The sequence below is a fragment of the Falco rusticolus genome, chromosome 13 (assembly GCF_015220075.1).
Source record: "Falco rusticolus isolate bFalRus1 chromosome 13, bFalRus1.pri, whole genome shotgun sequence".
Classification (NCBI taxonomy): domain Eukaryota; kingdom Metazoa; phylum Chordata; class Aves; order Falconiformes; family Falconidae; genus Falco; species Falco rusticolus.
The window spans coordinates 12111744-12135901 of record NC_051199.1 but is presented as its reverse complement, the minus strand read 5'-3'; the positions used below and the strand labels follow the sequence as shown (position 1 = coordinate 12135901).

The 24158-nt window shown below is 37.3% G+C and overlaps 1 protein-coding gene across 1 annotated transcript; it reads right to left on the bottom strand.

The window, feature by feature from the left end:
- Positions 1-1422: 1422 nt before the first annotated feature.
- Positions 1423-22397, bottom strand: DAW1 (dynein assembly factor with WD repeats 1). The gene is given in 15 exon segments (XM_037406105.1): positions 1423-1798; positions 2434-2596; positions 4493-4569; positions 5647-5670; positions 5673-5760; positions 6147-6249; positions 9493-9599; positions 10641-10701; positions 10703-10746; positions 12292-12391; positions 14013-14135; positions 14785-14843; positions 18104-18245; positions 21014-21086; positions 22312-22397. Coding segments are annotated over 15 exon segments (1239 nt in total). The 5' UTR covers positions 22352-22397; the 3' UTR covers positions 1423-1763.
- Positions 22398-24158: the final 1761 nt, after the last annotated feature.

The following is a 24158-nucleotide window of genomic DNA, read 5'->3' as shown; positions in this document are numbered from 1 at the left end:
GACCTGAGGACACCAGGCTATTTTGAAGTAACACAGAACTACATTGCCCTTCCTGCCCCTTTCAATTCCAGATTACTGAGATACATTTTTGATATCGTAACTCTTTGCACAAGAGAAAAGGGAACACCATAAGCATTACAGTAATATTCATAGCAGCCACTTTACCTACTGGTAAAGGTTTAATTTTAAGCGATCTGCATCACATTTCTTAGTTTTCCCACAAAATTATACTACTTGAAACAATGAGGATATTCGCCAAGTAATCACAGGCACTTTTGTTTCTTCATTTACACACAAGAATGCTGGCAAACACTCAGAGACAGTCAGAACACATCAGCATTAGTAACTTCCTACTAGATTTAACAACATTTAGAAGTCCATAACCACCCAGAGATGTAAACATAAGCAACATACCTCCAAGTTCATTCTCTGCTGCACATTTCCTTTCTTCCTTTTTTTTCTCTCAGTCAACACACATACCTTGTTCAATCCTACCCGCTTCACTGCTTCATCCTTCTTCCAAGGCTGCTGGAAAAGACTAGTCGGCTCCACTCTTTCACTGCTCCCCTGCAAAGAGCAACTGCAGCTTCAGGTACTCTGCTAAGAAGCAGGGAGAGCTTCTTATGAACAATGCTGAAACCTGTTAGCGATTGCTGGTGAGAGGTAAACCTGGGCAAGAGCTCATTGTAGAGTGGTAAATAACTTGCAGGAGTTCCTCATCCACTTCTCAGTTTATGTCATGATCCTTGGCTCCAAATCTTTGGTGCATTGAGTTTCTTCATGCTGGCCATAATATCTGGACCGGGATTCAGAATTGGAGTCACCACCATAATTTTTTACCTCAGGTGAAAATAGGAGAATGAGGGCTCAGCAGAAAGGAATGAATGGAAAAATGGGGGCAAATACAAAAAGGGGGCGAGTGGGAGTTTAACTACAGCATGCATGCAATAGTTAATAGCAGTGCAGTTCACAAATGGTTGCTGGTTTTCTCTAGAAATACCAAGTGGAACATTGTATTACAATTAGTGAAACTGGCATTTTAACTTGATACTTTATCACACAACAAAAAAATTACAATAAAAGTTCCCAGAACAAGTGCATAACAACACCCCTTTCACACCTGAGAGTATTATAACGCTGTGGGTATTTTATTACAAGGGTTACAAGTTAAAAATTACACACAACAAAATGGAGCCATCCTACTGGATTCATTCACACTAATCATGATTTCTCCCAGGTGACTAAGATAACAGAGCCAGAGTCTTCTTGGTTGTACCCAGTGAAGAGGCAACATGCATAAATTGAAAGAGAAGAAACATTCCATTTAAACACAAGGGGAAAAATGCAACTTTTTTACTGTGACACTGATCAGACACTAAGCATGTTTCCCAGAGAAACTCTGGAGTCTCTGTCCTCGGAGATACTCAAAGCCATGCCGGTCCTGGGCAGCCTGCTTGGCTGACAGTGCTTTGGGCAGGGGTGTTGTACTAGATGATCTCCAGGAGGTCCTTCCCAACATTTACTGTTTTGTGATTCCATATCTACCAGACATCAGCAAAGTCAAATCTATCAAAATCTAGGTAACTTTTCTACTTCAGGTAAAGCTGAAGGCGAACAACGAGGGTGAGAGAAAACAGGTTTGAAAGACTGAGGTTATTGACTATGAAATTCACAAAGTAGGCAAATACCAAACCCGCATCTTTCCTTCTCTTCAGTCAGTGCCAAGTAGGCATATACCAAACTGGATCTTTCCTTCTCTTCAGTCAGTGCCATATTCTACAGGAGTTATCCTTGCTTCCTAGTACATAACACACATTGTGAAGGAATAATTTAGCTGTATCACACAATTTAGCCATTTTTGTTAACACCTACATTAACAATCTACCCAGAATGCTGAGAAGCCAGACAACTATTTTTCTGTCCATGACTAGCAACAGTCTGTAGGACCTAGAGCAACAGTTTTAGCTGAGAGCATCCTGCCTCCCATATTTTGGTAATTCAGTCAAAAGATCAAGGCGATCAAAAATACTCTGTTCGCGTCTTTTCCCACTCCCACACTTTTTGCCTGAAATGAAGGGAACCTAAACAGAGTTCAGTGCCAAATACACACAAGGTTGCTCCTGCCTTTTGCTCATCCAGACCTCCCTCACTTCAATGCATTGTGAAAAAATGGCTTAGTCACTGGTCTGGTGCCAGTATATGCCCATATAGAGATGCTAGGGTATTCCCATGCCTTTACACAAATTTGTTCATGGTCATCATTCACAACAGTGAGGTTTTAGCTTTTTTTTGGACTGTATTTTAAGTCACTGCTGGTACTTGCATTTCAGACATGGTCCCAGGAACTTTTCCAACTCTTATTTTTTTTACCCTAACAAGATTTCAAGTGTGTCTCAAAAATAAAAGGAGAAAAAACCTGAATATATTAGTTACCTGTAATGATTATATTGCCTTTGTAATTGAAAGCACAGGAGAATATCTCATCAGTATGACCCTCTAATATCTGAAGGCACTGTCCGGTAGCAGCATCCCAGAGTCGAGCTGTTTTATCAGAGCTGGCTGTTAGTATACGATTGCCTTTAGGGTTGAAACATCCCTTTAAAAAAATATAGAAAAGAGTTATATTAATTAGCAAGCCAATATGCCTAGAAAGGAAGCTATCTAGTGATTAAACATGAGAACAGAAGCCAGCAACTGTTGCATTCAGCTTTTTCAGCTAAAATTAGGGGTAGCACTACCCTAGAGTCACTTTATTGAAATGTTACTTACTATTATTCAATAATTCCAATTTATACATATTTTATAGAGTTCTACATGAAATAACTACGTCTCTGTAATAGAAAAAACTTCCACTGAAGGCAACTCATTTGTCTTCATATTGTAACATTCATTGTCAAAATTGCATGTATTTCCAGATATCATGTATATTTCCTAGCACTAACTGGACAATCCAGGTTTATTATATATGCCAAGTTGCTTAATTACTAATGGGCAAAATGCCTGTTCCTCAGAAATCCAATTTCCAAGTAATAATCTTCCCAAAGGATCACAGCTACACAGAACATCTGCAGAAATAGACTGACTTTTCAACATGTTCCCAGATGAGCAGATTCTCACTTCCAGCAAAGAAATCATGCCAGCACTATGGACCCTGCTGGAAGCTGTCCCTAACCCACCCACGTGTCAGCACGTGTTCAGACTGCATTCCTCAGTGCATCGACACTGAGCGTGAAATATTGCAGTAACTATATTAAGCAAGGAAAGACTAGCCCTTCTGAAATTAATATGCTCTCAGTGGAGTGATTATAATTGCCAAATCAATCCAATCAAAGCATGTGAGTTTTGTTCACTAAGAACCACTCCAGTTTCAAAATATTAACATTTCAATTACAAAATACATCAAACAACAGCAGCACAGACTTAGCATACTAACCTAAGTTAAGTGAAAACTATCCAGTTGAAAGAATAATGAAAAGTTGCAACAGTCAAATATCAAAGTTTTAAAAATATGTACAGTTTGGGAAGTAACTAAATGCATTTGGAACTGAACTTCGGCATGCAAAATTGAGCCAGACAAGTCTTCCAGCCAAGTACACGAGCACACTCCTCATGACAAAGTGATTTTTGAAACAGGCTTTATACTTGCAAGTCCCTTACACACTTCTGAAAATAAGACTCTCCGTGTATTTTGCCACAGAAATATGTTTTTTCTGTTCCGTTCCATAAATTGGGTGTGCAGAGAAATGAAAAAAAGCAAAGAGGAGCAGATCTTGTAGAAGCAAGGAATAAGGGTGATAGTAAAAGCCTCAGATGCAATAGCTTTAAGATGCCATCAAAAGACTAAAACAACTCATGCTATATCTTTCAGAGAATCTGGGGCCCAAGGGCATAACCACAAATGCAATTTAGGACAGGTCAGACAGAAGCTCTATTAACTTGATCATAGCAGGCAAAATTTTGGACAGGCCTAGCTCTCGTGCCTCCCCTCGTTCTCTGCCAGCAGTAGTGGAGAGCCAGCCTATATACTGTTTCAGAAAAAGGACAGGGGTGAGGAAACACAGTCATTCGATGTTAACAAAGCCAGGTACTGATCCCCTGGGAGGGATGGACTTTCTTAAGTAGCTTGCTGACGCAACTGAATTCAGTTCTAAAGAATCAAATAGTAAATGACATGACAATATGGAAAGATGACTCTTGAAGCCTATAGGACTAGCACACACAATACTATCTTAGCTCAGAAGTAGGGCGCTAAGCTTTTAAAATACATTTTGTATTTGTATTTTGTATGTGTATTTTGTATAAATAACATTTACAATAGCTTTTACTTGAAATGAATGTTCCTTTAGTAAGACAACTTCTTAGCCGACCTCTCAGTCTTAAATATTAATGATTTTACCACCACATTCTTTAACAGTATTCCCGTGTCATGGAATAACTGATGGATTGAATGTCACTAATCAAATAAGAAAGGTGCAAACCACAACAAACTTACCTTTGAAATTTCACCTCCATGCCCCTCCAGCTTTGCAATGCACTTTTTTGTTCTTGCATCATAGACTCTTGCTGAACCTGTTGTAGATTAGGAGCCTTTTGTGATTGTTATCCTTAAGCGTGCATTTCAGTAAGAACATTTTGATAAGGTTGTATGACCTCATCCTCAGGTTTGATTTTGAAATAGAAAACAATCTTAACACAGTTTCCCCCAAGGACAAAGTATGTCAAAAGTATCTGTAATTTGGTTGGAAAAGGTTGAATTCTTAATGGTTTCTGCTAGAAAATTACATGTGAATGCACATGTCCACATACAGATGGATTACTGAAGTCTGTAAATTTAGGATGTATTACACTATATTCTGAAAGCTTCATACAGTTCAGCTATTCATTCTATTTAATAAGCTATTAATTATATTTAATAAGCTACTTGATTGTCAGGAAAAAATTTACGCTGTCTTATGTTGTAGTTAGCAGCTACAACAAATCAGATGCAGAGTGCCACTCATCCAGTCTACTATCCTGTCTCTGAAATGGAAATCAAAAACACTTAAGTATGTAAAAATAATATGGTAGCGTCAGTATGCACTATAATAGAACACTGTACAGACAAATACAAAACCTATTATTTATTATATGCAATTCCTAAAGAAATATAAGCATACAAAACTGCTGTACACCAATAACAAAGCAAAATTGCTTCTTTCACTACCTCTTTATTGTGTATTCTCTTGCTGTACATATGGAAAGCCTAGTAGCAGAAATGCACCATTAAAATTCCAACTACCTTTTTCATTTAAGCCTAAATTTGAGCCACCCAAATAAAACTCATTCAAATTCATTCAAAAACTATTTTACCTAAACATTTAAGGCCTTTTCAGCCACAAGTGAGATATTACCCTGCAATTTGAAGCTAAAGGGGAAAGACATGTTGAGTTGTTTAAAGTGTGAAAAACAAGAAAATTTTCACTGGGGAAAACTTCTGAAATTTAATTGCCAAACTTTCTGTACTGCAACAAACATTGCTGATCTATAGTTTGGGTCATGATACTCCTCTTGCATCAAGCTACATTCAAAGCAAAACCAAAGGAAAAGGACAAAGGTGTTTTACGCTACTATTGCAATTCTTATAGCAGTCCCAGTCATTAAACTTACCATCAGCAGAAGCAGTTGCATACGCTGGCCAGCATAATCAAAGCAGACATCCAGTACTTCATCGCTGTGACCTGTTAAAGTTGCTATATGTGTCCCAGTCAGAGCATTCCACAGCTGCATAGATAAATAAAAGTAATTTTTTTTTGCTTATTTTGACTAGTTTACTTGGTAGGTATTCGTTGATCCATAAAGCCACGTATATAGGCTCTTTCTGAGGTCTGACAATGCATTAACATGAAAACTGGATATAAATCAGTAAAAAGTCACTGTTTAGTCACTTTAATGAAGTCCTATTTTTTTCTCCAGTGTATTGATTGAACAAGCCTTAAAATATATATTGTTATTTAACTGGACTTCACTGAAATTATTAAGCTTATAGGTTTTGTATTTACTTATAAATTCTTCAGTGAATACTAGTTTAAAATAATGTTCTTCCATTTACAAAATATATATATGGATATATCAAGTAGCTGTATTCACTACATATTCAACTTTCTTACCTTGCATGTTTTGTCCATTGATCCAGTGACTATGAGAGAACAGTCCCAGCTGAACTGTGCACTACTAATCTCTCCTCGGTGACCTATTAAAGTATGTAACACCCTACCAAAAAAAAAAAAAAAAATCAAATTTTTAGTGCGGATTTTTATACATGAATATAATTATAAGGAAATTTAAAAAATGGTTATCTCTGAGGTGTCAAAGTCTTCACATTTTATCCATTAAGCAATTAAATGGAGTGGTACAGGTCATTTAGGATTCTGGTACTACATCAATTCCTTTTTTTATCTTTGACACAGACAGGCAGTAAGGAATAAAATGGAAAAGCCCTCTCTTCTCTTTCAAAAATATTTTAGTGAATGTATTTCCAGTGAAATGTGTTGACCTTCCAGTGCCAGAGACAGACTCCTTTTATTCATCTACATGCAAGGCACATACAGCAAGTTTTTCCACATTACTCTCCCATTATCCTACTTCAGCGAACAGTAAACAGTAGATCTTTAAAACTCCATATAATCTAAACCTTTTATAAAATCCACCAAAGATTAAATGGAACTTGATCGGATACTTAATATGTACGTGTTCCCAAGTAATAGGCAAATAATGGCCAAACTGAAATATGATTCTAATCTGCATTAATCCTAAACTTCTGCAGCACAAGACTGAAACACTAGTTCCATTAAATTCTTCAGCTTTAGCAGAATACAGAGGGTACAATTAGCCATTATTGCTTCCTGTGAATTAATGGCCTATAAAGAAATGAACCCTAAAGAAGATTAATTTTATATACATATAAAAGGATTAGTAAACCCAGTTATTATCACAATGCTAATTAATATCACTGTACCATTAATAAAAAACCTGCTTTAACTAATGGATAAACTAACAACTAGAAAAAAATGAGTTTGACTGAAATGTTTTTATTCATTGCATAAGATATATAACGGTAGTTGTATTAATATATATGCTAAATGAACAGCAAAGCAAATCTTCTGAGCACCTAAATTTTCTGTTTATGACAACAAAAACTTGATATTTTGGGGGTTTTTTGAAACATCTCAAATGAGATTTGAAAATACTCATGTCATTTTACAGAATTACTCCTTTTACTTTCTAACAATTGCACTGCTGTAATTGTCCAGACCTTTTTACAATAAAACCAAAAATAAACAAGCAGAAAACAACAGTGGAAAACTTCTTAATTTTGTGAACATAGTATCTGGCCAACAAGACTGCTGTTATTGTAATACCTAATACCCAGAATACCTAATAATGAAAAAATTGTTAATTTAAAATGTAAAAGTTTTCATTTCCAAATTTCAAAAAGGCAGTTCAGGTTTCAAGCTTCAATGTAAATATCCAGTCAATAAGCAGAATAAATAGCAACATATGGAACATATCACAGAAACCACCATCTATCAGACACACAATTAGAAAGAACCCAGAAAACAGGCTTGTCAAATGCCATCAAAATTTTCCATTAAAATTATTAAAGAAAAAAAAATCACCCAAAAAATCAGCTTCAGTCATGATAATACTTCTTTAGCCTTCAGTTTTCAGTGAAATTGAATATATGGATGCTCTAATATTTGCACCATAATTGCAAATAAGAAGAAACCGTCTGTCTCTCGGCATTCGGTGTCTACCACTCCTGACCTCAGTTTTACAGGCTGTTAATTTGTAATGAAGCCCTGAAGACACCTCCAGCTGAACTATAGATGACTGTATCTGCCATGGAGAAAATACTGATGAAATACAGACCTGTATTACAAGGGATGTAATACACTTTTTTGTTTGGTTTGATTTTTTTTAATTTTATGAAGAAAATCTTGAACCTCCTGAGATTTTCTTGTCCCTACATAACTTCCCTCAGAACAATTCTGGATACCCACCCAGAATACAACTGAGGAGAGACACTCAGAGTCAGCCAGCAACACTAAAACAAACGTCAAGTTCAAACTCAGATTTGGAAAGCAGTGTTTCTGATGTATTGCATACGGTGAAAGACAGGCACATACAACCTCACCTACAAGATCTTTACAAATCTACTGAATCTGTATACAGCAAAGTATGATTTGCTCACAGTCTTTCCGACCTCAACTTTTCATTATTACTAAATGTAGACATGTCCAACTGCCATCTAAAAGCCTTAATGCTAGCCTGGCACCATTATATTGCCCACTAGCTCATCACCAGAGCTGCCAGTGTTTAAACAAGAATTTTCTCCTTCATATTCCACTTCCTGCTACAGACCCCGAGGTGAAGTCCACATTCATTTCTTAGGAGAAGAGAATGCAAAATGAATATCCCAAGGCTTTGACTTCACTGCAGTCTCACACAAGAAGCTGGAAGAAGCAGGTGTTTTCAAACAAAAATATTTGCAGGCTGAGTGAAGTTGAATACAAAGGTCCAATTCGTTGAGTACCTCCTAAATATTTACCTGCCACACATTAAACTGCCAGTGTTGAATAAGCTCAAAGCTTTGGAGCAAGCCTTAAATGAGTGCACTTATGTGTACATTATTTTTAAATCACATAATCACTTTCATTTTTAGGTGATACACATTGTTTATTATCCAAGATATCACTGTACACACACTTTCCTTTATATATAAGTTTTAGAGATATTCCCCTTGCTCTACAAGAAGAAAAAAGGCATGACCCAGAAAACATAATAGAATCATTATCTTCACAAATTACTTTGCCAGTATCATGGCAATCATTTCAGTTATTCTACTTATACTGAGGTTCCAGTTGAAAAAAAACGGGTGGATTTGTCAGGATAATACAACAAGTTCTATTAGCTACTACGTTAGTATTTGCTGGCATCAGAATCAAGACATTTTGTTCTTTGCAGTCAGTGGCCAAATTTTCTCCTTTTTATAAATTTATCCTGATATAAAGGATTGTGACAAGGAAAATAGTCCTTGTATAGTTTTTAAACACAATGTGGCCAGACTAATTTACTACAACATAAAATACACTTTCTTTCTACCTAAAGAGTCTGATCCATCTAGAAACTCTAAACACCTTCCAAACCATTAGTTGCTATGTTGATGAATTATTTTCCTGTTTGGAGAATTCATCAGTAACAAACACAAGATCTGTCCATTGTCTGCCTCATCAGATGGAAATTTAGAACAAAAAAACATATACAAAAGCATTTAAGAAGCAGCATTCCTTTTCAGCAGAACATAGGGAACAGGAGGAACAAATGATAAAATGAAGGAATGCATACTCTAAATGAAGCAAAAATACAGGGTCTGTAATTTGTACCTCAATGTTGAGTCTTTCATTTGTCACTAAAACATGTAATGCAAAATTATATTTATTAGTACTTTAGTACCTGCGAGTGCCAACATCCCACACTGCTACTGTATGGTCAAAGGAGCCCGTGATAATCCTGTCTCCAGTGGTGTTGAAAGACAATGCGATGATTTCTGCTGAATGCCCCTGAGAGAATTTTAAAAAAGAGGTACGAGGATGCAAATTATGACTTTTCTAATAATGTAGTTTAACATGTAGCTTTTTTTCAGCAGCACAATCCTTCTATAGCCCTTCAATATATTATTTACTTTGTTGTCCAGTATATCAAAATTTTGACAGAAAGATCTACTGGACTGTGGAATAGTCAATATTCCAACAACTGCAAAGAGTCAGGCACATCACTTAAGCAGTGAGCAACTGTCCAGTGATATCATCAGTACGTATTTTCCATACTTGATTTAAACAGAATCACATTTTTTCAACAATACATACTGAAATAAGATAATTTATTTACAGTAAACTATAGTACGGTTTGTCATTGATGGTGGTGGAGAGAGTTGGAAAAATAAATGAAAGCATACTTATAAGCTAAAGGTTGACACATTCCATTGCTCTTTGCTCTGATCAGGGCTCTAAGGAAGGGAAAGTCAAGGAAGAGAAAATGCCTCACTCACTCTGTAGGCCACACACACCAAAGCAAGGCTATGCACTACCTGTTATTTACAATTTATGTAAGAGAAATTAATTGAAACAGCAGAGACCAATCTGAACCTGTGGAATCCCAGCAAGCCATGTAGACCAAAGAGACATCACAACCTAGAGGTAACTGGGTGGCTGTCCTCTGCTGATGTCCACAGGAAAAAAGATTCATACAGATGTAGCATCTGACATTAATGTTCTCAGAGTTACTTTATGTTAATGCAGACAAGGTCATAATTGACAGTATAACAACATGTTTTAATGAGCAATGGAAGGCATTCTAACCTATAGCAATAATGCCACTGAAATGAGAAAATCTGTCTTGATAAATAGGACTTCTTACAGAACACCATAGCTTTGTCATTCCCTTCAAGTTCTCTTCATCTGCTTTTTAACTGCAGTCACTGTGGACCCCCTGGTAAAAGAAACTCTACAAGTTTGGAAACTATTTAGGAAATACTTTTATCTCAGTTAGAAAACTAAGAAAGCAGCCAACACCTTTAAAAAACATGAGGCAAGCAAACATACGCTTAAAGTGACTATTTCTTCTCCCTTCTCTACATCCCATAATTTGGCAGTGGTATCCAGCTCCCAGTTGCCACCATGTGCTCTGAAGATTAAACGATAAACATACCTGTAGCAAGAAACGTTGGATGGAAAAAGTTTGGAGAGTAATGATACACATTTTCTCAAAAAAAAACCAAGTCAGGATTAATATTTTTAAACAAGACAAAAGCCTGACTTAATATTTTATGGCATACAGAGAAATTGCAGAGTTCTTCCAACAGCTCACTAAAAGAGCAATAAACCCTTATCCCATAGCTCTGGATGACTACTCAAATCAAACAGACTAGTTGGCGGCTCTGCAGTAGCAATACATTAAAAAGACTTACTGGAAGGTTTCCCACATTGTTTTCTGAAGTCTGAATTAAAATTCACTATTTAGGTGCTTCATTTCTGTCACAAGTAGTTCATAAAGTTTTCATGAAAATCAAAGCAGAAGCAGTACGTTGATTCACTAACAGCACATAGTTAACTGGCACAGTTAACAAATTATTTTCTGCTGGCTATTATCTTCTACTAATTATTTGTTAGCACAACTCATAACACTTTGGGTCTAATCTAACCCCTACAGAAGTCAGCAGAAATTGAGAGGCCTTCCAGTACTTACCTATCTGATTTGTGGAAGCAAAATCACTGCAACCTGTCTCAATAAGCAAACATGTTCTCCATTGTAAGGGATAACGGTTTCAAAGTGTCCAGAAAATCAAAAACTCACTGAAACCAACCTCACCTACTACCAAGCTAAATCACCATTTTCTCACACTAGTTATAGGCCTCACAATCTACAGATTAAATTCCAATTGTTTCCAGAAACAATTTCCAGAAATGCTTTATTGCATAATGACTATATAGCTATTTTTGTTTAAAAATACATTCTGCATTTAGATTTGCCCTGATCTTTTAAATCAGGTGACATGGTGCATCAAGATATTTGCTATTGCTAATAGGGGTCCTAGTGCATTGGAAAGGAAACCAACCATTTTTAAGCTTACACTGGTTTCGTTTCATATTATCTTTGACATTTCAGCATCCCACATATACCTAGTTAACACACTTAAAATTTCAGAAATTCCTCTGAGCCACCGTGCCTATCTATTAGCACAGAATTGTTCATGACTTATGATTTCTGCTATAGCTCCAATTGGTCCTGTATGTGAAGTACAGGCCTTAGTGTAAAAGACAGCAATACAAGTAATGATGTTCTTGTGCATTTAGTTCTACAAATATGAGAGGCAATGCAAGTTATCTTGATTTGATTTGATATTTGATAAAAATGAGATATGTAAATAAATCAAGGAATAAATATGTGCTACAAATTGAAAATTCCAACTGCTATGGTATTTTTCAAAGATGTTTTAACATTTAGTACACAAGGGAAATTGGAACAAGTGAAAAATAAAAATACCATTTCAAACTGTATACAATAGTTTATTCCATTTCTTAAGAACTGTCAGAACATCTTTCTTGCACTGCAGAAATGTTCACAATATCTGAATGTGTGAATAGATGCAGCAGAATAGCTGCCCCTTCCATTGTCACGGGGACTTGGCACCCACGGCCATCAATGGTGGTGTGAGGAAACACAAAGGAATAAGAAACATCCATCAGTACTCACTATTTCTGCACTATGTCCTCTGAAAGTATGATAACATTTTCCTGTTTCTGTACTCCACAGTTTGCAGGTTTTATCAAAAGATCCAGTGGCTATCTTGTCACTAAAGAGAAAAAAATCCTGTCATTTTTATTTAAAAAGAAACTGACTTCCAAGATAGCAGAACTCACAGAAATGATACCCAGTTGTCAAAGCTGGCATGCATTTTGGTGCATTCTGCCACACTACAAGATCCTGGAGCACGATTTCACAAACAAAAGTTATGTTAAGGGGGAAAAATTAGCACAAATAATTAGTTTCTGAAGGCAGCACCGTGCACAGAAGAGTTCATAACTGATGACTAACCTACATAAGGGATGAGGTTATCTGTTGTACTTCCAGTTGTATTTAAAAGTTATGTCATTTCATCAGATAGCATCTGTTTGATAAATAAACTCTTTCTAAAAGCAGCTTACCCAAATTTCAGAGGTCAAATTCCACTCCCACTGAAGTCAGTGGAAGAGTTGTGACCAACTGCAGTTAAAGCAAGACTGAAGTGAGGTACCCAGAAAATGCAGCAAAGGACACTGTATCAAAACTTAAAGATTAACCAAAAAAGTTCTTTTTTTACTGAACTTTTACGGTAGAAGTAGCTCAAGGTTCTCACAAGGTTTTTATTTGCTATATATTGCTTCTCTGCTTTCATGTTACACTCTATTGATCTTTGCACAGGTTTTTGCCATACATTAATTTCTTCAACGTATACAAAAGAATTTGATTAAGTGCTTTTAAAAAGTAAAGAATACTATCAGATATTGTCAGAGTGGGTTCTAGGTTGGATAAAGTCTTTTCATTTAGAAGGAAATGATGATGCTCCAAATAGCATAAGAAAAAGTCTTTAATATTTATTTCCTGATGTTAACTATGTATCACTTAATTGATAAACAGCACATCTGACAGTGAAAGAAGTGATGTGATTCAGTATGAAAACAGGAATTAATTTCTCTTATTTTCCAGAGAAGCAAAATGGTTTACTCACAACAGCTTTCTCAGGAAGAAACTAACAGTGAAACTTCAATAGCTAACATGTAATTCCCTTCACCTAACAGGTAGCAATTCTAACCTAGAGCAGGTATTGCAGAAAACAGATGCGTAAGTTCATATTTGACATTCATACAGCAGCACCCTGTGGATCTTGTAAAAATTACTCAATGACAGTGACACTTGTAAATCGTTCTAAACAATAACAAGTGAGTAACACCAAATGGGCAAATCCACTTTCATTATGACAGAAATGTTCTTTCTCCTTAACTGAAGCAACACAATCTGTCCTAAGTATTTATATTTCACATCATATACAATTAATTACATGGAGGCAGAAAAGAATGATTAATGTTCAGAACAAAATCTGATCATGCAGATATTATTGAAAGAAATCTGTGTTTAAATATATTAAACTGACTCATATACATATTTTTCAAGACACTGAATATCTAATGAAATTTATGCTTTGAATTTCTAAAATTAATTTTTAAAAATTATAGCAGAAAACATGTTTGAATGTACCTCTTATGCAAATAATATACAGTGTCATCCCATGGTGATTAGTTGCAGTTGAACTTTACAAATTCAGAATTTGAATTCTTTCAATTTGAAATAGCCTGTTTTATGTTAAAGTGACAGTTCTGTATTTGCAAAATAACATTATTAACAATTAAGAAGCATCTCAGAGAAAATATATTTACCCATAGGGATTATTGAATGCTATTGCATAGACAACGTTTCCATGTCCCTCCAGTGTACGTAGCTCTTCTCCTGATGCAGTATCCCATACTTTGCATGTTCTATCATAGCTTCCAGTGATAAAGCTAAAGCAACAAGAAATTCATTTCTGAATACAGTAAATACCTTACTGGTCCTGGAACATAGTCTAATGAGTTGTTTCCACAGATTTCAGTTAGCACTGTCTCAGACCCTGAATCTCTTATTTTTTTCAAAAATGTAAATTACCATAGAACTTCCTCTTTTTTTTTTAAGATTACTCATTAAAAACACTTGTTTCTAATCTTTAATGTATTTCAACTAGAAAGCAAGCTGCTGCTTTCAAGACATGAAGGAAAAAATGATCAGACACATGCCTACAGTGAAATCAATTAACATGTAATTCCACCACATGAAACTCCTAAATGAATTCATGTGAAAGACTCATTTAGCTTTTAGTAATATTCACTTTATTGCCATAAAGGTGCTTCCTTCTAAAGTACAGTAATTGCCAACAAACTATCACCTTGGAAGAAAAAAATTACATAAATTGAATCTCACCCGCTACATTTTTGCATCTCCTATTGGTTCTCCCATGGAGACCTGAAATCTAACCCCCAGTCATGCTTGAAGCTGCTTATAGGCAGCACAGCTGAATTCATTTTGCAGCAAGGTAAGAGCACTGAGATTCCCTTACAATGTAATTTACAAATATAAAATTAGTGATTACCTATTTTGACTTTGAAAACAACTTACCGGGAACCAGATTTGTTAAATGCTACATTGGTCAGTGGCAATATATGTGCTCTAAGTACCTGAAACAGAAGCAGGGAGAGAAAGAAGAAAATAACATTTGATACAGATAAAAAAACCCAAAACAATTACTCAAAATTCTCAATAGGTTAATATTTTCTCCTCCTCCTGTCAAATTAGCAATTACAAAATCCCCCATGCTTTAGCAGGTTATCGCTGCAGACACTATATAGCATTTATTTCAAATTTAGGTTTTACTCGAATGAACTGTCTTTTCCCTATGATTCCTTTTTCTCTACCTCCTCTGAGACCAGCAAACTGACCCTAGACCAGAGCTGAAAGGGCAAAAACAAATGAGTGAGGAGACCATGCCTGGTGAGATCACTGAAGAAAGAAATTCCAACTAACATTAAGCCTTATATGGTGAATCAAGAGATCCAGCTTAATTGAGTATTTTGAGTCCTTTAGGTTACGGGATGCTTTCAGCTAGTATATGATTTTGTTTTAAAAAACAGAAAGAACAGAAATAAGCTACATCTACATCCTATGAGGCCATGACAAAAAACGGCATGCAGACCCATCACAAAGATATTTATCAAAACAAAATTCAAAGAAAGAATGTCAAATTTGGTATCTGCCTGTATAGTGCAGGTTGTGGAGGTCATTGTTTTTCAAACATTGCTTCTAAGGTCCTTTAATCAGACAGTATATACATTTCATGTAGATAATCTTGTAGCTATAATAATACATACATTAAGGTTTATTAAATATAGGTGAAAATGGTTTCAGATACTGCCAATACAGTTCAGCATGCCATGAGACTTTGAAAATGACCAAAAAAACACAATCTGGTTCATGTTTGAATAAACTGGCTACTGCATAAGAGGGTTCGTATTTGAACAGCTTTCACCTATTAGAAGGTGGCTTCTGCTCAAGTCTGAAGCATAACAAAATCATAACCTGGGAAACCACAGCAATTGCTGACAGTGAAGTAAACAGATGATAAAAATACAGCAGTGTTCCACTAGGTCTTCTCTGTAGTGTAAGAATGAAGAAGAAATGCTTTATGAGCAATGTCATTTAATAACTGATGTATTACCAGAGTTTCAACTTTTTGTTCTTATCTGTAGCTCTCTCAGCCACCTGTCTCTAAAAAGATAACAAAAGTGGGTCAAAGATCTGCTCGGAAGAGTAGGGACTGATCACAATGGAAACAGCAATGGTCAAGTGAAGGACTGAGAGGGAGGGAGAGAAACAGAAAACATTTTATATTAAAGAAACAGAAAATTCTGTTCTCTAGAGAAGGTAAGATGAGTTGTACTTTCAGCTACAGCAGTGAGAATGGGCAATCAAGATGTGGAAATGAAAAAAAAATACTTTGTTTTTTTTTAAAACAGCCACAGTATACAAATATCTGCATATGAGAATGGATAATTATGGAAATTTATGGAAATTCGATCCATGACATTTTTAGGGCTCCATGCAGGTAGCTCTGAACAACAAACCTACTTAACAATTATAAAAAAAAAGGGAGGAAAATGAGATGGGTTTATGTTCAGTGTCAGATCACGGGACTAATTCTGTTCTTCCAAAGCCCAGTGCTGCTGTTGCTTCATCCACAGAACTCCAAGCCAGCAAGAATCGCTTGTGCAAATGATGCAATAATAAAACCCTAATGCAATATTAAAATAATGTACTCCAGTTCTGCAAAATCTGCTAAAGCAGTCCCTAAGACAAAAATCTACAAATTGCTACACCATACCGTTACTACGTAATGGTTCAAAACCTGAGAAACTATTACAAAGCTTGTTTCTCTGCAGGGTGCCTAACACACCACCATCACCACAATTACTGGAAATAACAAAAAAATGGGTTTATACAGTCATTTAAGATTATGCTCCAGTGCAAAAGGAAAAAATATTCATTTACAAACCCCACAAACACATGGAACATTTGGGGGGGGGGGGGGGGGGGCAGGAATTCTCATTCCTACCCACCTCTTGTACTTTATTAGTATCTCAGAAGAACCTAATACTCATGTTTTATTTACAAGCCTTAAATGGAACTGAAATATAAGACAAATTCTTTTCACGTATTCTAACTACCCTTCATTGAAGGATATAAGCCAGCACTGATGGGATTTGCCTGCTTCTAGTATTTCCAAATACAGATCAAATGTGGCACTATACCCAACAAAGAACAAATGCATTGGTTACACTGAAATTTGAATAAGCATTTGATGATTTGTCAGTCTCTGTGATGAACAAACAATTTTAAAAACTTGTGAAAAGCAAGGCATTATCTCAGTTGAGAGCACACCTTAAAAGATAACAGGAAGTTTTCAAATTTAAGATGCCTTATTACATAGCTCTGTTTTCAAGGTTAAATACACAAATCTCTGCAGAATTCACCCAGATGTGTACTATTGGTCAAAAGAATCCAAGGTATATCTACCACCATGCAAGGGCTTTTTTTTAGCCAAACAAACCAACACAAAACTTCTCCCTTTTCTCTCTAAAATTCAGGTAACAGTAACAGAGCACTGACCAGCAATTTTTAACAGCTACACGTTGCCATCTGCTGACACAATAAAGACATAACACTTAATTATTTCCTATCCCAACATGAAATCTCTGGAAGTAATTGTATTCTTATTTCCACGATTAAATACAATTAAACCTATTCTCTTCTGACAGCCTGAATCCTTGATTTGAAGCTCTGAAAGGTCTCTTTAATCATTGTTCTTAAAAAGCTGACTCATTTAAAATAAATTTTTAAAGTGCTGTCTGTAAGCTGAAGATCAAACTATCAATATTCAAACATGATAGCAATAGCAGAAAGTAATTACAACTCGTAGTACTGTATGTAGCAGAATATATAAACCCCCCAGAATTTTCACAAAATGATGAACAAGTAGACAAGGGTATGAAAATATTTTAGGCCTTTCCCAACAGCTAATTTACTTGGGGTCTATTTACAGGTTTTGTTTTAACGTAACTATGGATGTTGCTGGTCCATAGAGTCTTATTTGACAAATAAGAGTATTATTTCTCTCCATCTGCAACATACCTTTGTACATAAACCTGTGCAAACAGTGTCTAGGAAGAGTTACACCTCCCAGCCTTTTGGGGAATTCCTGGCAGACATAACCCAGCAAGACTCAGTCACTCTAAACAGTGCAGAGATGATTGAAAAGAGCCAAGAAATTGGTTATAAAAGACCAAATTCTGCTCTCAGGCACAATATGCAGAAGTAAAAACATACAACACCACAACTGAAACCCCCGCAAAACACCCAAAATTATCTTAAAGACGCCTCTGACCTTAGACAGATAGAACTTGTGATCCTCTTTTTCCCCTAGCTTCTCTTGCAATCTTCGTACTAAATGTATGACCTGCTCCTTGCACGAAGTGATGAGAGGTTCTCCTTTTTGAATTTCATCTACTAAGGCTATGGCATCTGTGCTAATTATGAAGGAAAAAAAAAATTAAAAACCTGAAAACTCAAACCCACTAGATTTCATCCTCTGGCAATAATTACAAATACAAAACTAAGAATATTATTTACTTGCAGAGAAACTGAAGTACACAATTAAATGATATGCATTTATGTCCTCATTCTCTAAAGGCTTAAAGAAATATGGATAAATCTTCCTTGGTTTGTGTACTTCCTTCTCTTACTAAAGTTGTTCAGTAAGATTTAACTTGCCTGATAACAAATTTACCTTTCACAAGGGTTTCCACAGAGGGTCAGACATGGGAGATGTGTATCCAAAACTGATAGTTTTGGAATGAATATCTAAATTAAAGTGGAATTTCATAAATTCCAAGTGAATTGCCCCTGAAGAAGCAACAAGTTAAATTATATATGAAAAGTGTTAAAATTATCTCTGTCTGTGGCTTCACACATCTATGCTTGTTCCTGTAACTCTTAGTTGTGGTAATAACTTCTAAAATGTGGTCTGCAGTCTGCTGATGTCCATGAAGCCCCCAGGAAGTAGTTCACAGCTCATCTTTGAATTGGATCATCTTTCCATCAGATATCCATCATCCTAGCCATCAGATAAACTGCTGATTCCTAGCCATCCATGAGAAACAGGGTTGACAGTACCTGGCAGTCAAAGCACCAACATACACTTAAAATGAGTCTTGGCAAGAAAACCTAACATTTCTGTTAGTATGTAAATGATTGCAGTCTAAAAGGGATTTTCTGTATCAGTCCTCTAAATGGGAGCCACTAACAATCCCATAAATTAGTATTCTCAATGTTTATATTGCTGTTCAGTAACACCAGAAAACTTAGGGTTTTCACAAAGTGACTTCTTAGGTTTTACCCAGACGACTAAGCCGGGAAGTTCCAGGTAGACAAAACCAAATAATTTTTAAATTTGGATTTTTCCTTGTATGTGCAGCCTACATTGTCTGCTACTTTTGTGCCACATGCAAGATCTCTTCCATATCAATGTTGGTATTAAGACAATCATATTACTTCATGCCCTTCTGCCTAATGAATTCCATGGATTTTGGCAACTTTATTTAATGGAATTTTTTTTATATTTCTGAAGCTTTTCCTGCCAGAGCTGGCAGAGTAGAGCTCATAGGCTGGCTACTATGATCAGAATCATATTAAGGCTCTCAGATTTCTCTTTGTTTTTTCTTTTGGGTGTTTAAAGGGAGACATTAGCTGGAGGAAAACTGAAGAAACAGTTTGAGAGCTGAATAAAACTTGATAATCCTTCCATGGTGTTTGATGCCAGACAAAAAGTTCTGTGAATAAATCCACTAGATGTGAAATTCAAATTTGTGAAGTGTTCCATACTTTTTATGTGTACAAATAGCTAATGGGAGGGAATGAAGTAGAGGGTACCACACTTTTCTCAGTACTACTCACTGAGAGGACAAAAGCCAATGAGTACAAATAAAAACAACAAAAACAACTAGGAAATTCAATCTGAACACAAAAATATACTTTTTTGCTGTGAGGGTGGTCAAACACTAGAATAGGTTTCACAGAGAGGTTGTGGAGTCTCCATCCAGAAGATATTCAGAACCCAACTACACGCAGTCCTGGTCAACCTGCTCTAGTTGACCCTGCTTTAGGTGGTCTCAAGAAGTCCCTTCCAACCTAAACAATTCTTTGACTCTGTGACATGCCATTGTATCTGTCACTGAATGCACAAAATAGCCAGTCAAATAACCTTTCAAGCACTGGTGAATAAATTATACATAGCAGCATTAAAGCTAATTCCGCATAGCAACTTGTTACATCGACATTCTCATCAGAACAAATTTGGCCTATTCCTCACAAGGAATACACACACGAGTTTCAGACTGGTGCCTTCTAACTGTCTGAAAGCTAGAGGCAGATGTGACTGAGTATAGTCCTACACGTAGCAAGTCTCATTTGCTTCCTCATGAAGTGACCTCTGCCTTCTATCTCACTTAAAGATATCCTATCAAACTTAAATCTAAACTTGACTTTGAAATACATTGTAGCTTTAATTCTTCAGTTAGGCCAATCCCGGATTTTTAGGTATACCAAGCTCCTGCAATTTCTTTCATCTGCAGGAGACTAGACAATCAGGTTATGCACTCATACTTGTTCTTTCAAAAAAGCCAACTGCAATTAAGTTTGAAGCAGAAGAAAGCAGAAAATTTCCATTACTTGCAACAAAGGCAGATACTTAGGTTTTCCACACAAACATATGAGAGGAAATCACTTACTTGCTTACTTTACACCACCTTGCTTATGGTTGTTATGAGGATTAATTAATTAACAAGAGACATGAACTGATGACTAGTTGTTATTTCCAGGGATTTAAACCAATGTAACTGGAGATTGAGTTAGACCCACTTTTTGAAAGCATTCTGAAGACCAGAAATACTATTACAGGACCTAAGAACTAACTGTCATTCATCACAGCATTACATTAAGCACTGTGTATTTCGGCTGGCTTTGTACAGGCATCTTGATAATCCTAACTCCATAAGCAAAAAGAGGCTTCAACTCTAAACAGAGAAGCACGATGGTAATGACCAGCTGGAATCCAAAATTCTGTATTTAAAATAGTAGGAAAATGACTTGACTACGTTATTTGCTTTTCTCTGTGTGTGTGTTTTATTGAACAAAGACATAGCTGACCTCAATTATGTTTAAAACAGTCAAATACAGTTGCCCATGAGCGTGCTATAAAACAGCAGAGTGCCGTTAACTGAAATATTACCATACTTACTCAGGTCTAAGATCAAGTAGATCTATAGATCTGGTCTTTGGCTCACTGTCTTGTACATATTCCAAAATAATTCCTTTAAAAAAGAAAAATTTAATAAGAGTCTTAATTAAATGTCCAGGATTTCATAACATGCACTGTAGGCAGGAATACTTCCACTTTTATCACTCTACTAACTTCAGCAGACCTACTTCCAGTTCTTGGAACTAGAAGGATGTTAGCTGTTCTTGCTAAGAGTTAGCAGGGTGACAAATGACTCTGAATGTGTTTATATGATAAAATGCATTAAGTGTTATTCTTTATGAGCCATTTTCTGTTCTGGAAATGAACAAGTTCTTTTTTCCCCAAAAAAACTTTTTGCATGATTTCATCAGGTCTGTTTTCAAAGATGCTGTCCTGAAGATACCTGCTGTAGTTTGGTGTTCCAAGAAGCCTGGAAAACATGTTTTACAAAACCTGTTACATTTATTTCAGTGTTCTCAAAGGCCTGTGTGCACTAATGTACATAAAATTGTAAGAGACTTCCCATTTCTAGGTATGCTCTGGCACTTTTGTGCCTTCTGCTGAGCCGAAGTATTAAAATGTTTAACCGCATTGCTTCCTGTTTTGAAGCAGTTGTTAAGAGTCCTGCTGCTCATTGGTTTTCTGTGGCAAAGGGCAACTTAGATGAATTTTTATGTCATTTTGCATTTTACCAAGTCCATAGGAAAAGTTTTCCATTTGAAAGAAAGATCTGTTATCACACTACACTCCCTGAGCTGGCCATCTCCATCTTGTTTCACTTCTGAAAACGCATTAAAGTCTCCCGAGTTCATGATGAAGACAGCTCAGCAGCAGAGCTTTTCAAACCACGGTTCTGCTCAGAAAACTCACAAAACAGAGAAAGAAAAAATAAGAAACGTGCCAACTTTTTGCTAACAGGCCTTTTCATAACACATACATGGTTTTTGGTACCAACTACCATCGCTTTCGAACTCCTTACTGTCATGCAAACCAGACCGCCCTGATTTTGCAATGATAACTCGTTAATTACAGCCCGATCGGCGATGAGCTGCGAGTCTCTCAACCAACCGCAGCGCCGAAACACCCGCACCTCCAGCCACCCCAGCGGCCGGTGCGCGGCCTGCCCGCCTTCCCCCACCCTAGCCACGGCAGGGGCGCGGGGAACCGCCGCCACCGGAGCGCCCCCGCCGCGCATCCCTCTCAGGGGCGCCCAGCGGCAGCCCCAGGCCCGGCCCGGCCCCACCGCTGCCAAGGCCCTGGGCAGGGCACCGGCTCGGCCCCCCCGCCCCGCTCCGCACCCGGCGGGTAGTAGCGCAGCAGCAGCCGCCTCAGCCTCATCCTCCGCCGCCGCCGGCCCCGCGCGTCGGGCCGCCTGCCATGGCAACGGCCAACGGCGCCTGCGCGCATGCGCCCCGCGGCGGGGCGGGCGGCGGCGGGCGGCTGGGGGCGGGGCGGGCGGCTGGGGGCGGGGGCCCATCATGGCGGGACGGCGGAGCGGCGCTCGCGCCGCGGCCCGTTCAAGGTCCTTTCAAGGCCCCTCCAAGGCCCCCAGCCCGGCTTTTGGCACCTGCAGGGCTGGCGCGGAGAGCGGAGGCCCGTGAGGGAGCGGGCCGCCGCCGGCGGTAGCAGGGCGCCATTTTCTTCCCTACTCCCAGTTCGTTCTTGTGAATTCATAACGTCCGGGGCTTTTTACTGCGATTTTATTTCAGCAGAACTATCCGTTTTAACTGCAAGATGTTAGCAGGGTAGGCATCGCCAGCAGGAACCCCATCGCTATTTATACAAGCATAGGTTTGCTTTCTCCCAAGTGCATAGATTTGTACTTATCCTCACTGAATTTTATCCACCTTTCATTGGCCTTTCAGTTGGTATTGCAAGGCTTTCCTGAAGTTTTTAAACAGCTCCTCTTGACCACCCTGAATGCCATCCACCAGAGCTGCTGACGCTGTGTAACCCATACAGAGCTGCGAGGGCTCTGGTCTGCCATAGAGGAAGCACCAGGTCTTCAAAGGCTAGCGTTCACTAAAAAATGATAAAATTTGGAGTGCTAAAGTGCCACAAGTAACGGCACAGCAAATATATGAAAGCTATTTGAAAAGCAAATAGACAATTACTCAGGAAAGTGGGCAGAGATTAACAAGAAAATGAAAAAAACTGATCAGCTTAATTTTTTTTTAGAAGATAAACTCAGGGCAGATACATGTGTATGAAAATACCATTTCATCAAAGACAGAAAAAAATACATGTATATGAAAAGAGATAACTAACACTGAATCATTGAAAGATTGTGTATTAAGAGAGCTAAAAATCTGAGTAGAGCTTCATGCAGAAATGACTGTAGAGCATCAATAGGGGGAAGCAGCAAACACATTTTCATCTAGCAAATCTCATAGCCCACATTGTTGACAATGGGTCAAACAGAAGACAGTCCTCCTGCTCAGTGTTTAACAATATGTGACTTTTCCAAAAACACCCACATGGCTCCCCACAGCTTCACTTTGAAGATAGTCCTTTGGTTTTTGAAAACCAGGAAGTAAAATACAATGGCCAATTCAAGATTTTCTTTGGGACATGACTGGGGGACAAAGTGGTCTCTGGGGTTTTCATCCCCATTTGTTTATTTAAATCTTTTGACTTGCTTTTATGTGGAAAGTCTTGAGACAGATAAGAAACATTTTTATTGAAAACAAATAATCCAAACAGCTTTCCAACTGAATTGACTTACTTGGACCAAACCCTCTTCAAAAATAACTTTTTGAACTACCCTGAGTCTTGGTGGTCTCCAGTTTCTTAACAACTTTTTGTATTTGTTTAGCATGGTATGTATCCACCCAGATTATAATTTCAGAATATAAATATTTTTCTGTTCCTTTAACTTAAGGGACCTGAACAATGAACATGGCATGGGCACTGCTTCCTATGTTAACACCACCTTTGATCTTCCTAAACACACATTCACACAACCTTTCTGGTGCCTTCATTATTACTTAACACCAACTAGAAGTGCTACATTTAAATTTTTTAGTCAAATTTAAAGGCTTGCTCCTTCTCTACAGCATAAATCAGGAGTATCTGCAGTTCAACTGTAATTTACATAGTTTCTCTTAAATTTTGTACTTCAGGGTTGTATTTGCATTATTGAATC